The 16,795-nt window shown below is 44.3% G+C and overlaps 1 protein-coding gene across 6 annotated transcripts in view; it reads right to left on the bottom strand.

Annotated features, from left to right (window-relative positions):
* The window catches only part of DNM3 (dynamin 3), a 359,404-nt gene that overhangs the window by 153,702 nt on the left and 188,907 nt on the right, over positions 1 to 16,795 (bottom strand). For all 6 annotated transcript variants that reach the window (XM_083157019.1, XM_083157020.1, XM_083157022.1 and 3 more), the window contains one exon: positions 5,894 to 6,003. In XM_083157019.1, the coding sequence (XP_083013145.1) occupies positions 5,894 to 6,003 (110 nt within the window). The remainder of the gene's footprint in view (positions 1 to 5,893; positions 6,004 to 16,795) is intronic.

Genomic DNA, 16,795 nt, shown 5'->3' with positions numbered 1-16,795 from the left:
TATTTTTTTTAAGTTGACCTCCAGGAGATGCAAGGAGGAAGTGATCTGGGTGGGAGAGGCGCTTTAACTCGCTGCGGGAGGAATGATAAAGATGCAATTGTGAGAAGGTTTCCATCTACTCTGGTATGGGAGGGTTGTCTACTTTTAGTTAGGAAGTCTCCTGTGCATTCCAGAAAAATGGGCAAGAATGGTATGTAGCTGGTGTTATGGTGACAATAAATGTTTATTAAAAGGCCTCAAGTTCGAGCAAACTATATTGCGATGCGAGGGTGGAAAACCTACAGACACATTTTTAATTTTTACACTTTAATTTAGATTTAAGGCAAACGACACCCCACTTCTAATGCTAAATGTCTGCAAATGATTTAGCCATCCTGATTCCCCTGATCTAGTTGGATTCCATACAAATCTGATGCAATCAGGTGAAATTAATTTTTGGAACTTCATCTAAAATTGAACAGTATTGTCAGTTCTGAGCTATGTTAGACTTTAAAAGGCCTTATGACTAAGTAGGACAGTCATACCATCTTCAGTGCATTCAGGTGACTAATCGTAACACTTGAGTATGACTCAAGCAGTCAGGAAGTACATCACATAGCTAACAAATGCAATGCGACTCAACAGACATGAGAGATTCAGAAAGTGAGAGATTTGGTAAGAAATCTCCAGGTTTTTAAAAGTGGCAATCATTTACACTTCCAAATCGAACTAGTTTTGTGGTGTAAATGATTGCCGCTTTAAAAAAAACCTGGAGATTTCTTACCAAATCTCTCACTTTCTGAATCTCTCATCCTATTAAATTTCACCTGAAACCTTGGACAACTATCTACAAAAATTAAGAATCAAAACTAACTAAATGTTGCATGTTATCCAGACTTTAGGTGGAAAGTAAATAGGTCAACTACTATTGGCTGAAATGCATTCGGTCTAAATGGGCAATAGGTCGATATGGTCAAAGGGCCATATTAATAATGGTCAACACAGCAAACCATCGATGTGAATTTTCATAAATTTTTTCCATCTTTTTTAAAACTTTACTATCCACTTGGTCTGCTGTTGGCAATGGTAAAGTGCCCAAAGCATAGAGAGTGAAGCGAGCTACAAGATAAAAACTGACACCCAAAAAACTGAAAAAAACTCATGTCAACCTTTTTTTGTATCGACTATTTTCATGTCGACCTTTTTATTGGGTCGACCTTTTGGGGTTGACCTAGACACAAGCAACCTTCTTTAATGATGACCTAAAGAATCAAACCCATGTCCCATAGACAAATGCAGTTACATATATTTGCACAAGATATATGATGGAATTGGAATAGTTGAATCTTTGCCGTTGGATTACTTTCTTGGCACATACTGTAATATTATAATTATCTCTATTCTTTTATTCATGTGAATATGCACATAGGTTGTCTGGGAGAATAATGAAGTGGTTATCCAGGGAATTTACAACAGCTTAGATCCATAATGTAAAACATATATTTTCTAATTGCCAGTCAACCTTGATAAGGTTTGCCTGGTGTACTGTAAGTGTGGTTTTATACAGCTGTTTATCTTTTGAGTGCCAACATCTCTGTGAGAGAAGTGTAAAATATCTGCTAAAAATGCCAACATCTCTGTGAGAGATGGGCAAAATATGCCAGCGTCACTCAGATTTGTTACATAAATTCAAATAAAAAATGTTGTGTAAAAAAAAAAAAAGACAATATTTCCTATATCAGGTAAACATTACATGTCACAAACATCACTTTGTACTCAAAGGGTTAAATACATGAAATATTTCGGTACTTGTGTAGTTTCACGGCACCAGCATGGCCACGCTGCGAGCTCGGTGGCTCGCTACACTCGCCATGTTATCTAAAATCAACTCCATGCCAATGTGGATAGTGGGGGTATGAACTATCCACGTTGGCATGGAGTTACGTAACTTTATTTTAGATAGTTTGCCGAGCGTAGAACCCAGAAGTAGCAGGAGCCAGGAGGAGAGTCAAGACCGCAGACAACTAAATCGACAGATCCCGGCCAGAGACACGGTAGGGGGGTAACAATAGCCCCACAGACCCCTACCACCCACACTTTCTCAGTGCCTCCCCATTACCACGTGGTCTGTGGCGCTATAGTTACGCCACTGTTAGCAAACCATCTGAACTTTATATATCAGTTGTTCTTAGCCTGTCCTCAGTTGTCAATCACCTGTTTTGAACTAGAAAATTGATAATAGAAGTGTTTCTTTCGTTGGGTCATGCTGGGAGGTATGTTGGGAGGCATGTTGGAGTAAGTTCATTGTACAATTTACTAAAAACACACATGCACTTTGTCTATTTTATAACTTTCCATTTGCTCCAACACTAGACACAATGGGCTTTATTTAGAGCTTGGAGTAAATTTAACAAGAACATGCGGTACTTATTTCCTAGCACGGCGCCCGCGATTTTGATTGTATTGAACGGGTCGGAAAAATTGCGTTGATCGCATAGCATGCCAACCAAATCGCATGCGATGCGATCGACACGATCAACCCGATTTTTACATTGGAATCAATGTAAAATGGTTCCAGAGACCTGATTTTACATTGATTTCAATGTAAAAACCCCCAAACTCCCCATTTTAATAGAAAACCCCCCTCATGTTTTAAATGCCCCCCAATGTTAACGCCACCCCACTATTGACGCCAACCCGAAGCGTGGCGAGCGCAGCGGTACGCGTCCTCCGACCTTTTCATACCCCCACTATCCACGTCGGCGTGGAGTCGATTTTATAAAGTGTGGCGAGCGCAGCGAGCCACCGAGCCTGAAGCGTGGCGAGCGCCTGCGCATAACTTCACAGGTATACACATCCGCTCGCCACGCTTCGGGCTCGGTGGCTTGCTGCGCTCGCCACACTTTATAAAATCAACTCCACGGCGACGTGGATAGTGGGGGTATGAAAAGGTTGGAGGACGCCTACTGCCGCCCCTCGCGGGCTCGCTGCGCTCGCCACGCTTCGGGTTGATGTCAATAGTGGGGTGGCGTTAACAATGGGGGGGAATTAACCATACTTTATAACCATACTCAATGAGAAATTGGCCATATTGGCCCATTTCCCATTGCCCCCTATGTAAAATCAGGTACTTGTGTATTTTGGCGGCGCCCCCGATGTCCGTCGTACGACGAACAGATCGCATCGCATCGCATGCCATGCACCCGATGGCATGCGATGCGACGCGATTTTGACCCCCTATACGACCAAAAATCGTATAAGCACCCTAAAGGGTGCTTTTGAGCACCCAAATGGGTGCTTACAATGTTAAATGCACCCCCACGCCACCCCCCACTATAAACGTGAACCCGAAGCGTGGCGAGCGCAGCGAGCCCGCGAGGGGCGGCGGTACGCGTCCTACGACCTTTTCATACCCCCACTATCCACGTCGGCGTGGAGTTGAGAATAGAATAGTGTGGCGAGCGCAGCGAGCCACCGAGCCCGAAGCGTGGCGAGCGCAGCGAGCCCCGCGAGGGGACGCGGATACCTTCACAGTTATACGCGTCCCCTCGCGGGCTTCACAGGTGTCCGTGGCGACGCGGACACCTGTGAAGCCCGCGAGGGGACGCGTTTACCTGTGAAGGTATCCGCGTCCCCTCGCGGGGCTCGCTGCGCTCGCCACGCTTCGGGCTCGGTGGCTCGCTGCGCTCGCCACACTATTCTATTCTCAACTCCACGCCGACGTGGATAGTAGGGCATGAAAAGGTCGTAGGACGCGTACCGCCGCCCCTCGCGGGCTCGCTGCGCTCGCCACGCTTCGGGTTCACGTTTATAGTGGGGGGTGGCGTGGGGGTGCATTTAACATTGTAAGCACCCATTTGGGTGCTTAACATTGTATAAGCACCCATTAGGGTGCTTATACAATGTTTAATCGCATCGCATCGCATGGCATCGTATGCCATGTACAATGGCATACAATTTCAAAATTGTATGCCATCGTGCACTATCGTACGATATCGCGTCGCATCACATACCATCGTATGTGTTATGGTATGCGATGCGATGGGCGCCGCCAAAATACACAAGTACCTAAAATCACATTATAATGGGCCGCGACCGACGCGATCAACCCGATTTTGACTTGAAAAATAATTTAACATTATTCTCTATGGGAAAATCAAGTTGATCGCATCGGTCGCATCGCGGCCCATTATAATGGGCCGCGATGGACGCAATCAACGCGATTTTCTCTGTCACCGGCAAATTAGCAGGTGATTGACAGAAAATCGCATCTTTCGCGTTGATTGTATGCCTTAAGTACCTTATACTTAAGGCATACAATCAATGAGATGGGCGCCGTGCTAGGAAATAAGTACCGAACATGCACTTTTGAACCTCACTAAAGTTAGGATTTAGGTTGTACAGACAGATTTAGTACTGAGTGGGGAGAAAGTACTAGCCCAGTGGCTCCCAAACTGTGTGCCTTGGGGTTGCCTTGGGTTGGTTGTCCAGGACCAACTCAAATTATTTATGGTCAAAGTGACTGGCAAAACCAGCGCTTAGGCTTCCAATTATAATTTACAAATATTCTGTCCCCATCAGATAATTGAACCTAAGGATGACATATAAACACAAATTTATTAATGTAACATTAAAAAAAAATTGTCAGAAGTTTTGGCCTAGGGTGCCGTAACTCAAAAAAGTTTGGGAACCACTGCATTAGCTCAACTTTAAAGGCCCCCATACATTAGGCTGACTTGTCCGAAGGACAAGTCGGACCTAATCTACTGACAACTCCCCTGGGGGGGTCACATACGATTTGGCACTTGATGTGCCAGGTTTTGCATGTGATAAATCGCATGCGATTTATCACATGCAGTCTCCCCAGGGAGCTGCTGTCAGCGGGAGCCGGGAGCTGAGCAGGGCATGGGGGCTGCAAGCAGGCAGCGGACGCAGCCTGTAGTACCTGCGGTGGAGGAAGCCAGATGCAGAGCGGGGGACTGCAAGCAGGGGAGGCAGTGGGCGCACTGGTCCAGGCGGTGAACTCCGCGAGGGGACCAGAGAGCAGAGACCGGGTAGTGTAGGGGAAGCCGGGCAGCAGCGGGCGGACATAGAAATGAATTAACAGTCAGTGATTGGCTGAGAGCTCTTCATTTCTATGTGCCCGGCTTCCCCTACGCTACCCGGTCTCTGTCTGATCCCCTTGCGGCGTTCACCGCCTGGAAGTATCTATTTGCGGCATTCCCCCCCCCCCGCCCAGGATAGTGCGCCCACTGCCTCTCTAGCCCGGCTCCCTGCTTACAGTCCCCCGCTCGGCTCCCTCCACCGCACGTACTATACGCTGCGTCCCCTGCCCGCCTTGGGCTGCACATAAGATTTAACAAATCTTATGTGCAGCCCGTCCGACCTCCCGAATCCGACCCAATGCGCACGGGACCGCACATCGGGTCGGATGGGATGACTGCACATGTGATTTGGCCCGATTTCACGGCCCGATTCCTCCGAATCGGGTCAAATCGGGCCCAAATCGCATAGTGTATGGCGGCCTTGATTCATAGCGTAGAACTAAAGCTGCCCATTATTTGTCCTACTGATGTGCAGTACCAGACACTACTTTGCCTGCATGCATCAAAAAATCCCTATCATCCCAACCTGGTTAGTCAAGGTATACGGGCAAATGCTGGCATTACCCACCACACCCAAGCCCCGGGATACATCGCATTCCGGAACTTGGTACATGTGGGAAATAAGGTTTTCCGATTTTTAGATGCAATTTGAGTTTAGTGCATCGCGCCTTATATGAAGACTCTTGTTAGTACATTAAGCACTAAAAGAACTATTTAAAAAAAAGTACCTGCCAATAAATTGTGGCATTTCCTCTGTATGACACTTCATGCATGTTATATGTTACTTTTTGTTGTAATGGTCATCGTACCTTTGCTCGGTGTTAAACAGCGCAAAGATGTGTTTGCTGGACATGAAGCTTTTTTCCACATCACGTACTTTCAGATTGTCCAAAGGTAGCATGTACTTCTTCTCTTTTTCCTACTCGGAAAGAAGAAGCAAAAACAAACCAATAAGCCTGGATACAGTAGAAGTCTCACACAGTGCCAGCATTGCATAGCATTACTTCCTTCACCTCAATTAAACCTAAATGAGCTTGGCAGCTGTATAGAAATGTTAGCTAGTCAAGTATATCTGAGAAAGCACAGTGCCACTGGCTTCAGAGAACTCTGCCCTTTATGAATCAATAAATCTATTGTGTGCAACTCTCATGACTGCAAACATGAACTCACATTGGACTGCGGAAAACCTGCAGCAGTTCTAAATTATTATTCCCAAACCAAGGAACTCATTAAAGGGCCAGTTGGACGGCCTCACCAATGCATTACCGATCAGGTGTCCAAAATGTAAATATAAACTTCTCTTTTTCTTGCAGAATGTCACTTTTTCTCATTAGCATAGAGAACTGCCAACTGGAAATATTCCTTTATTTCTTTCCAGCCATTAACTATTTCTGGAGATTTTTATGTAAACCACAGGAAAATGAGGAATAATCTGTGACAAAGTTCCCGACATATATAACAAGTAACTAATGTACATGATTTCCGCAGTATTCAGTGTACATTGTTGACTGATGCAGAGAAGCACGCAGGTAGCACCACCACCACACGCAGGTAGCACCACCACCACACGCAGGTAGCACCACCACTGTGTCTTTGTACTAAAATATGCAAAAGACACAGGAGGTTTATTGGGTTAAAAGATGCTCACTGTAAAATTCTGATTGGGAAATCCACTAGACCAGGGATTTCCAATCCTCACAGTACTGTTCACTTACAGTCCAGGTTTTGATGATGTCCATGACTTATCGGATGATTAAATCAAAATAACTGAGGGACTAATTTTGCCAGCTGTGCTCCAGTATGGCTATCCTTAAAGCCAGGACTATGTGCCTTAAGGACCGAGGTTGGGAAACAATGCATTACACAATCTTCTATGAAGCTTATCCCTAACAACAAGAGTCATTTCCATACCTCCCTTATAAACAACCCCTGGATTTATGGACTGGCTAACTTACAGATGGAGCTCCTTTCTTTCATTGCCGGTGCTCGCCAGAAGTCCCCGCTGGCGAGTGCTGGCGGAGAGGCACTCCATCAGACTGGGACACGTGTGCATCTCACATGCACAGGCGTCCCAGTCACTTGGCGGCGTGACCCTGCCCATCTCTGTTTCAGGGAGACGGGCAGGGTAAGGGGGGAGTTTGGGGTGGCAGTGGGGCCTGGGGAGGTGACGGATGGTGGCGGGGAGCTCCTGCTGGCAATAAGTGAAGGCCTGAATACACTCTCCTGCCTCTTTAGTATCAGTTTTCAAAGCTAAATTACATTATATGTTTAGGGGCATATTCAATCTTCTGCCGCCATTCCCAACAAAATGGCGTGGGGCCCTATTCAGTGCTGTCTTCCCCGACAGCTTTGAACAGGGATCTCAGCAGAACGTGCCTGACTTCACAAGCAATCGGGCACATTCTGCTGAGCCGCAGTTCGACGATTTCTGGACACTTCACGCGGCCACGCCCCCTTCTCAGTTCTTGGCAGGCAGGACATTGAATCCCGCCTGCAAAATCACTGTTGAGCCGGCCGAGAACGGGACAGGGTCATGGCTGTCAGGCCAGCCTACATTGAATACCCCCCTCAGAATGAATTGGATCGAGGTCACCTTAGATGGAGAACTTAAAGCTAAATTTTCCCATGTGGGAGAGTTACAGTACATTGCTACTCTCTAGCCCTATAAGGACACAAATCCAACATAGTTTAAAGAACTAATTCTGGTACCTTTCATAACTTGTAGTTAATGACCGTCTGATACAATTGTAAATCTGTGATTTGTTTTCTTTTGCCTTTTGTCTTTTTTTCATTGTTGAGACCCGTAACCATTTTTTATATACAGTATTTTTTGAGAGCTATGGGTGGGGATGGGTTAGATGGCAAGACATTTATTTTCAGCTTCTTTTATGATTATTTTGTGTCATATTATCCTTCATTGTAATGGAACTCTATGTGATGAAGCAGATTGGTTCACTGTTTTCATTGTGACAATGACATTATTGGGCAGATTTATCACCATCCGCATCTGAGGATGCGGATGTTATATCAGCCTAGTCCGCAATCCGATAATTGAGTACATTTCATGGATGCATCAATTATTATATGCAGCTTGAGAGAAGCTCTGTCCCTCCAAATCCTTTCCACAATGGCTGCGCATGCGCTACCACAAGCATCGCCACTACCAGTGCCAGGTACCCCCTTCCCGCCATGAGGGAACACCCCCCACCAGTGGCGCAAGTAGAAATTTTTCCTTACAGGTACTTATAGTGCATGCCAAAAATGGGCATGGTAACATCACACAAAACTAGGGGCATGGCTGCATGACAATAGGGGCATGGTCACGTTATAACACACACCGTAATGCCTGTTACATATTATGCTACACACCATAATGCCTATTATACATTGTGCCACACAATGTAATGCCCATTACACACTATGCGACACTGCGTAATGCTGATTACACATTATGCCACACACCGTAATGTCTACTATACTTTGTGCCACACAACGTAATGCCCATTACACATTGTTCCACACACCGTAATACCCATTACACCAGGCATGGCCAAACTGTGGCCCTCCAGATGTTGTGAAACTACACATCCCAGCATGCCTTGCCATAGTTTTAGCATTCCCTAATAGCAAAACTGTGGCAAGGCATGATGGGACTTGTAGTTTCACAACAGCTGGAGGGCCATAGTTTGGCAACGCCTGCATTACACATTATGCCACATACTGTAATGCCTATTATACATTGTGCCACACACCGTAATCCCCATTACACATTATTCTACACACTGTAATGCTTATTTCACTTTATGTCAAACACCATAATGCCCATTACACATTATGCCACACACCATAATGCTTACTTCACTTTATGCCAAACACCGTAATGCCCATTACACATTATGCTACACACCGTAATGCCTTCTACATATTATACCACACACCATAATGCCTTTTGCATATTATGACACACATACAGTTATGCTGCTAACCCTACTTTATGGCTTACACACAAAAATGCTCCTTACAAATTATGCCGCAGAGTAAGGCTACTAATTTACTCACTGCTAGGGGTTTCATTGTAAATATGCAGCTTTCTTTATCTACTCCTAGCGGTGCCAGCTTTCCTGACACTTCTGGGTAATCCTATACATGAAGTGGCCTAATTATAAATTTTGCATACCCTATGGCATTTTAGTGCCTACTCTAGTGCCGCTACACACATAATGCCTGCTGTACTGCCACTTACCCACATAAGTACCTACTGTAGTGCCGCTTACACACATAATGCCCCCTGTAGTGCAGCCTACTTGCATAATGCCCATTGCAGTTCTGCTTACACACATAATTCTCCCTGTAGTGCTGCTAACTTGCATAATGACCCCTGTAGTGCTGTTTCCACACATAATATATCAACTAGGGATGCTTAAACATAATGTCCCTAGTAGGACTTATCACCCTACATTCTTGTTGCCAGGGGTTACATGCGCATTGCCAGGTGTTTCATGCTCATTGACAAGTGTTTCATGTGCATTGCCAAGGGTTCATGCTCATTGCCAACAGCTTCATGCTCCATGCCAGGGGTTACATGCATATTGCCTGGGGGTTACATGCTTGTTGCTGGTGGTTTTATACTCGTTGCCCAGGGGTTACATACTCGTTGCATGGGGGTTATATACTCATTGTCCAGGGGTATCTGGATGGCTGACAGACAATGTCTAGGTCAACAGTCAATAGAACGACATCATAAGGTCAACGTGGTCAAATAGCCGACATGCCTTTGGTCAACACATGAAAAGATCAACATGTCTTTTTTTGGATATTTTTTTTACTTTTTCATAGTTTGCCATCCACGTGGAGTCCGACTGGTAATGGTAAAGAATCCCGAGTACAGCTGTAATGGAGCGAGCCATGCAAGGGGATGCAGTACACTAATTGCAAGTGCACATGCTCATGTGTCAACATTGAAGCAGGGCCCTCCTACCTCTATGTCGGTTTGTTTCTACCCAGTTTGTTTAATCACTGTTGTTTCCAACTGTAAAGCACAATGGAATAGACTGCACTATATAAGAAACTAAACATGAGAGAAAAAGCTGTCATCTGTCTAGTGGTAGAACATCTCCAATATGTTATTTCAAATGAGACAAAAACACTGTATAACTCTCAAGGGGATCCATTTTCCTCTATATTTAGTAGGGTCCTGTGCGATTGGCACTCTCTCTCTCTATTAGCGGAATGCCATTAACTTACACAAATACCACAAACCAGTTAGTGTCACCCATCATTTACTTTTTAACTGCTATCTGCTATACTTTTTTTTTACTGTATAATAAAATCTCTTGCAATCTTAGAAAGGCTGACACCAACAATATCAATTTCTATACTGTATAGCTTTCATTTTATTAAGTTGTTTGTTATCTATAAATGACACATTGACCGATTATTCCAAACTGTATATGAGTCATGTCCATGTTTAAATATAGCATGAAATATGACACAGTTGTCACAAGGGAAATAGCTCTATAGCATATACTTTGTGGATAACATATTGCAGAGGAAGTTCTAGATTGTCAGTATTTTTGTTAGGCACATGTATATACTATTTGTTTTTCCTGTTTTTATTGTACTGACAGTTATAGTGAGCTACACTACCACTGATTACCTAATAGTACTACTACTAGTGTGACAGTGATCCAAGTTAAATGAGTGAATGATGCAAGTGAGGCCTAACTGCTGAGCAAGACCCATGTATGGAGAGTGTAATCCTACATACAGTCATATTAACTACATGCAAGGCACTCAGAGGTTTTACTAAAGGTCAATATTATTTATTTTTTGGTTGATATTGATTGATTTTAAATCACTGACCTATTGATGTTGGGCTTCCAAGGCAAAACATTTACTGACAGCCAGTGCCAGATTAATGTCCATATGGGCCTGGCCTATTGTTTGCTTTGCCAGGAGGTGTGAAAATTGATGTGGGGGGTGGGGGTGGCCTGTGCCATGGGTATGGCTGTCTCCAGGGAGGTCATAGCTAGTGCCTACCTTCAAACACATAATAGTGGAGCCAGAACAAGAAAAAATGGTACTTGTTTCCTAGCACGGCGCCCAACGCATCACATACCATAAGCCTTACAATGGTATGCGAAGCGATGTTGCACGATGGCACCCAATGTTATACAATTTAAAATCATATACCATCGTATTGTATGCCATTGTATGCCATATACAATGGTATACGATTTGAAATTGTATAAGCACCCTAATGGGTGTTTTCAATGTTAAATGGCCCCCCTATAAGATTATAAATTGTATAAGCCCTGTAATGGGTGCTTATAATATTAAATGCACCCCCACGCCACCCCCAGTATCAACGCCAACCCGAAGCGTGGCGAGCACAGTGAGCCCGCGAGGGGCAGCGGTACGCGTCCTCCGACCGTTTCATACCCCCACTATTTATCCACACTTCGGTGTGGAGCTGAATTTATATAGTGTGACGAGCGCAGTGAGCCACCGAGCCCGAAGCGTGGGACGCGGAATACATGTGAAGTAATACGCGTCCCCTCACGGGCCTTGCTGCGCTCACCATGCTTCGGGCTCGGTACGTGTCCGACCTTCTCATACCCCCACTATCCACGTCGGTGTGGAGTTGATTTTAGATAGTGTGGCGAGCGCAGCTAGCCCCCGAGCCCGAAGCGTGGGACGCGGAATACATGTGAAGTAATACTCGTCCCCTCGCGGGCCTCGCTGCGCTCGCCACGCTTCAGGCTCGGTGGCTCGCTGCGCTTGCCACAGTATCTAAAATCGACTCCACGCCGATGTGGATAATGGGGGTATGAAAACATCGGAGGACGCATACAGCTGCGCTCGCCACGCTTTGGGTTGGCGTTCATAGTGGGGGTGGCGTGGGGGTGCATTTAACAGTGTAAGCACCCATTAGGGTGCTTATACAATTAAAAATCGTATAGGGGGGCCAAAATCGCATCGCATGTGGCTATATGGCATGCGATGCGATACAATGCATAAGATGCCATATGATTGAAAATCGTGGGCGCCGTGCTAGGAAACAAGTACCGAAAAAATGCCTAATTACTAGCGATGTGCAGGCTCTGATTTACTCTGATTTCAAACCAGGATCTTACATAGCTCCCAACTTTTGCAGATGTTGGGGAGGGACAGGGTACGCGCCTCCGGCGGGTGGCGATTTTTTTCGGGGCGTGGTCTATCAGAAAGTGGGCGTGGCCTACAATCGCCGCTCTCCTGCGAGGCCACACTCCCTTTTTTTCGCCACTGTGGGGGCATGCCCAGCAGCTCTATGGCCAGCCCCCAGCCCCTTTGCCTGCAAGAATAGAATGCTGTGCGCATGCGCACAACGGCTATTCACGGACGACAGGGGGGGACTCACAACTGCCCCCCTGCCGCGGGACACTGCTGGCGGCGGGAGGGACGCGGGAATGTCCCAAAATACCGGGACATTCCCGCGATAAGCGGGATAGTTAGGAGGTATGAACTTATTGGCTATCAACTGTCAGCAAATGTCCTGTGATTAGGGATAGCCAATAAGATCCTGCTTTGAAATTAGAGTAAATCAGAGCCTGCACATCTTTAGTAACTACCAGTGACCAGCATATGATACAGATAACATTACAGTGATCCCCAAATAATACAGAGAGCATAACAATGAATGATATGCAATACAGAGATCATCACAGCTATTGCATACTCTCCCGCCCATTCAACCAGATACAAAATGCACACTACTTGGACTTCCTTGCCAGGGGCAGCTGCAGCACATTCCAAAATTCAAATAGAAAAGCAACAGCAACTGCCAGTGAGTCCCGTGAGCGATGTTTGTGGTGACATGGTGTGGTTCCCCTATTTGAATTTTGGTTGTTGCTGAGACCCCAGCTCTGCAGCTGCAAGTCCAGGAACAGAGCATTTTGTACCTGATGGAATGGGCCATGTTGGAGGACATGCTACTGCTACATAAAAAAGACAGAATTACAGAGACCAAATACAGAGAGCATTGCTGTTACTGCCATATAAATCCCCAAGCATCCAAGTGACCTCCTAACAATACAAAGAACTGTGCAATTAATTACATATTATATAAAGAACTCCAATGGCCACCATACAATACAGGGCAGTCTGTGATAAGAGAGGAGAGAGTTGTGTGAGTAAAGTAAGGTAGGTCTGAGGCATAGAATAGGAGATTACTAAACTGGGTGCTACTATGGCTGTGAGCAGGTCTTAGGATGAAGGGACACAGGTGACCATAGGTGCCAATTTATGTTTTTGCTGGTGGGTGCTCAAGCCAAAAATATAGGGGAGTGGCTTCATGGGAAAGGGGCGTGGCCACAAAATAATCCTGATTTATATTACGCAGCACAGTTATCTCTAAATTTCTAATTATGGCAACAGTGCCAAATACATAAATGCCCCCACAGTGCCAAATACATAAATGCCCCCACAGTGCCAAATACAGTAGGAGCAAGTTTCATCTTTTCTCCTTTGTCCATGGCTAGCCATGGCTATTCTATTGTTCTCAGCTGCAATACAATACGTATTGCAGCTGAGAACAATAGAATAGCCATGGCTAGCCATGGCTAGCCATGGCCAAAGGAGCAAAGAAGAAATTTGCTCCTACTGTACATAAATGCCCACACAGTACCTGTTCCAGCGACGAGGGAGGGGGAGTGCAGTGGAACACGGGCGGTTGGGCAAGTGCTGAGCGGGTGGGTGCTCATCAATTTCCATGGGTGCTTGGGCCCTCAAGCACCCACAGAATCGGCATCAACTTGGATCGGTGAATTTGCCGCTGATCCACATGTTTTTGCCCACTTTAGGTTGAATTTGAGGATGTTTTCAACTGTTTATGGGTTTTTTTTCACCCCCCAAAGTGAAAAGGCTGTGGTAATAAAGTACTAAAAAATGGGTGAAAACTCCTGCAAAATAAATTAAATTGGGAAAATTAGTTCCATTTATTTGGCTAACCGAATAGTGGGGTGGTTGGACCTTGGACGGTCTGTTCCGGGTCCTGTGGGCCTATTTTCAATGTGTGGCTCTATCTGACCCAATGTTAATACGACCATGCTAACAGCTGAAATTTTATGTTCATTTTTAAATGTTAGCCCTGGAAGTCCAACATCAATTTTGAATTGATCAACATCAACCCAATATTGACCTTTAGTAAATATACCACTGAGTCATGTGAAGTAAAAAATATTTGTGCATATGCTACTCTTCCAGTTTTGCTAAATGCTTTACCTAATGTAAGCCTACAATTAATCATGACATTAAAGTGACCAGGGGCCAAATGTAATAGGGTGAGAGTTTCAGAAAGTGAGAGATTTTGGGAGAGTTTTCCCCTTTTTTTTAAAGCAGTAATCAATTACATGGCAAAATCAGGTTGATTTTGCCATGTAATTGATTGCTGCTTTAAAACATGGGAAAACTCTCCCAAAATCTCTCAGTTTCTGAAACTCTCACCCTATTACAGAAATCAAATGGATCTCTACATACAAAAACCCTCCTGCATATTCTGCAGTTCCACCTACACCCCCCTTAATGGAGATCAACACCACATTGCTACCTAGCTATGTCCTTTCAATTAGAAGTGAAGATCTAGATCATGGGTCTTCAAACTGCGGCCCTCCAGATGTTCTGAAACTACAAATCCCAGCATGCCTTGCCACAGTTTTGCTATAAGTGAGTGTTAAAACTGTGGCAAGGCATGCTGGGATTTGTAGTTTCACAACATCTGGAGGGCCGCAGTTTGAAGACCCATGATCTAGATACATACGACTTTGACACATCCAACTATGGAGCATTGCTCAATGCTAAAAATTGCAATATAATTCCACAATATGGATTTGCATGCAAGCCTGCATCATCCCCAGTGCCACAGACCACAATAGGCATACCTCTTAACTGTTAGGAAAATCCCGATATGATGAGCTCTGATGAGATTTCTGATTGGAACTGCAAAGCCAGCTGTAAGAACAGCTGCTAATTGGCACAGAAAGGGAAGGAAATGAGTTGGGATGCTCCTGATGAGTTATAATATTAATTACTGTATGTTTTTACCAATGAGATGTTACACTGCAAAAGTAAGCACCTTGCACACCATAAGAAGAGCCAACTTTGTGGCTGTGCTGAGTCATGCAGATGTATATTTCTTTAGCTTAGAATTTGCAGATTAGTACAACAAAGTGTCATTGTGACTCATGCAGGACCTTATGGGTGCAGATACACCTGTCTATAGCTGCTTGCAGGAACCTGAGGGCTACTGCAAATACCCATTACCACTAATAGTCTGCTGAATAAGGATTGACCTCTGGAGCTCATAGTGTTATCTTTTTTCATCATAACTATATTACTGTATTTTATAGATATACTATTTTCTTTTACTCTTATACCAGAAGGAAGAACATACCTGCTCTGTTTTAATGTTTTTTTTTTTATTTAAATCAAACCTTGAGCTACAGTACTGCTTTTTCATAATATATGGTAAGTTTGCCAGCTTGAGCCTAGTGAATTCAACTCAGCATCAGGACCTTTTCCATTTATTTGTAATAACCCTTTTCTTTGGCAAGAGCCTCATCCTTGGTGCAAGAGATGAATCTGAGATCAGCTGGATCCCTGCGCGCATACAACCCTGATTAGCTCACATTGTCACCTACGTGCTCACAGCAAACCTTAGAATAATAAGTCTAGGTGTGTGTATAACTATGAATCACCCAGAGCTGCTCAGAGTGGCATTTCCTCATTATGGAGCATGCCTGGTGCAAACATATCACAAGAGACATCTCCAGAAATCACTTGCATGCAGGACTGATTTAGCCCCAAAGTGAACAGGGTCGAATCTACTTGACTTAATACCTGTAAAGAATTGGCTGATGGCTTGTTCATTTACTTGTTATCACCAGCTCTGATGCCTGAAAGCAGACACAGTTTGTTTTTTTGGAAACTTTTTGGCTTCTGAATGGCTTTAATTACTTTGTGTACAAATAAACTTTTATCTAGTTAAAAGATAAACGACAAAAAAAAGCAACGATTTCTGTATTTAACTAAAATCTCATCTACAACATTGTAAAAGAACAGAAAATTGTTTCATTTAGAACATACTAAATATATCAAATAGTATGGGAGATTTCCTGCAGGTACCTACCACAGGAACCTTCCAGTACTGATGGTTGTAATGTAGGAATTATAAAGAGTTAAATGCATTTTTAAGCTACGCCTTCTCCTCCACTGGCAACATAAGTACCATTAATCATCATCTATAAACAATGATTGCCATGGAAACGTTTGTATATACATTTTTAATGGGTAAAAAGAAGCAGTTTTTACATTTTTTTTGCAGAAATAATGATATCCAGGTTTGGCATTTCCTGTTCAAACGTTTGGCTTAATTCAGAGCCCCTGGCTATGCCTCAGGGCCCCTCACTGCTTCCAGACGTCCTCAGCTGGCTAAGAGCTTTGTCCCCCACACCCACCCCTGTCAGTGCTGTTTTATCATTATGTCTGGATGTGATATTCCTGGCAGACTTTAGACTGCAAAAAAAAAGTTTTAAGGTTTAACTCCTTTTTTTCCACTTTTTTAGGTTACACAGCATTTACGATAAGGAGCAAACTAATCCAACAGCAAACTTAAACTCCGAGAGATACACAACAGAAAAAAGTTTTAAGGTTTAATTCCTGTGTTTCGTCTTTTT

Source organism: Crinia signifera, chromosome 8 (assembly GCF_055691185.1).
Source record: "Crinia signifera chromosome 8, ASM5569118v1, whole genome shotgun sequence".
Classification (NCBI taxonomy): domain Eukaryota; kingdom Metazoa; phylum Chordata; class Amphibia; order Anura; family Myobatrachidae; genus Crinia; species Crinia signifera.
This window is presented reverse-complemented; position numbering and strand designations above follow the sequence as displayed.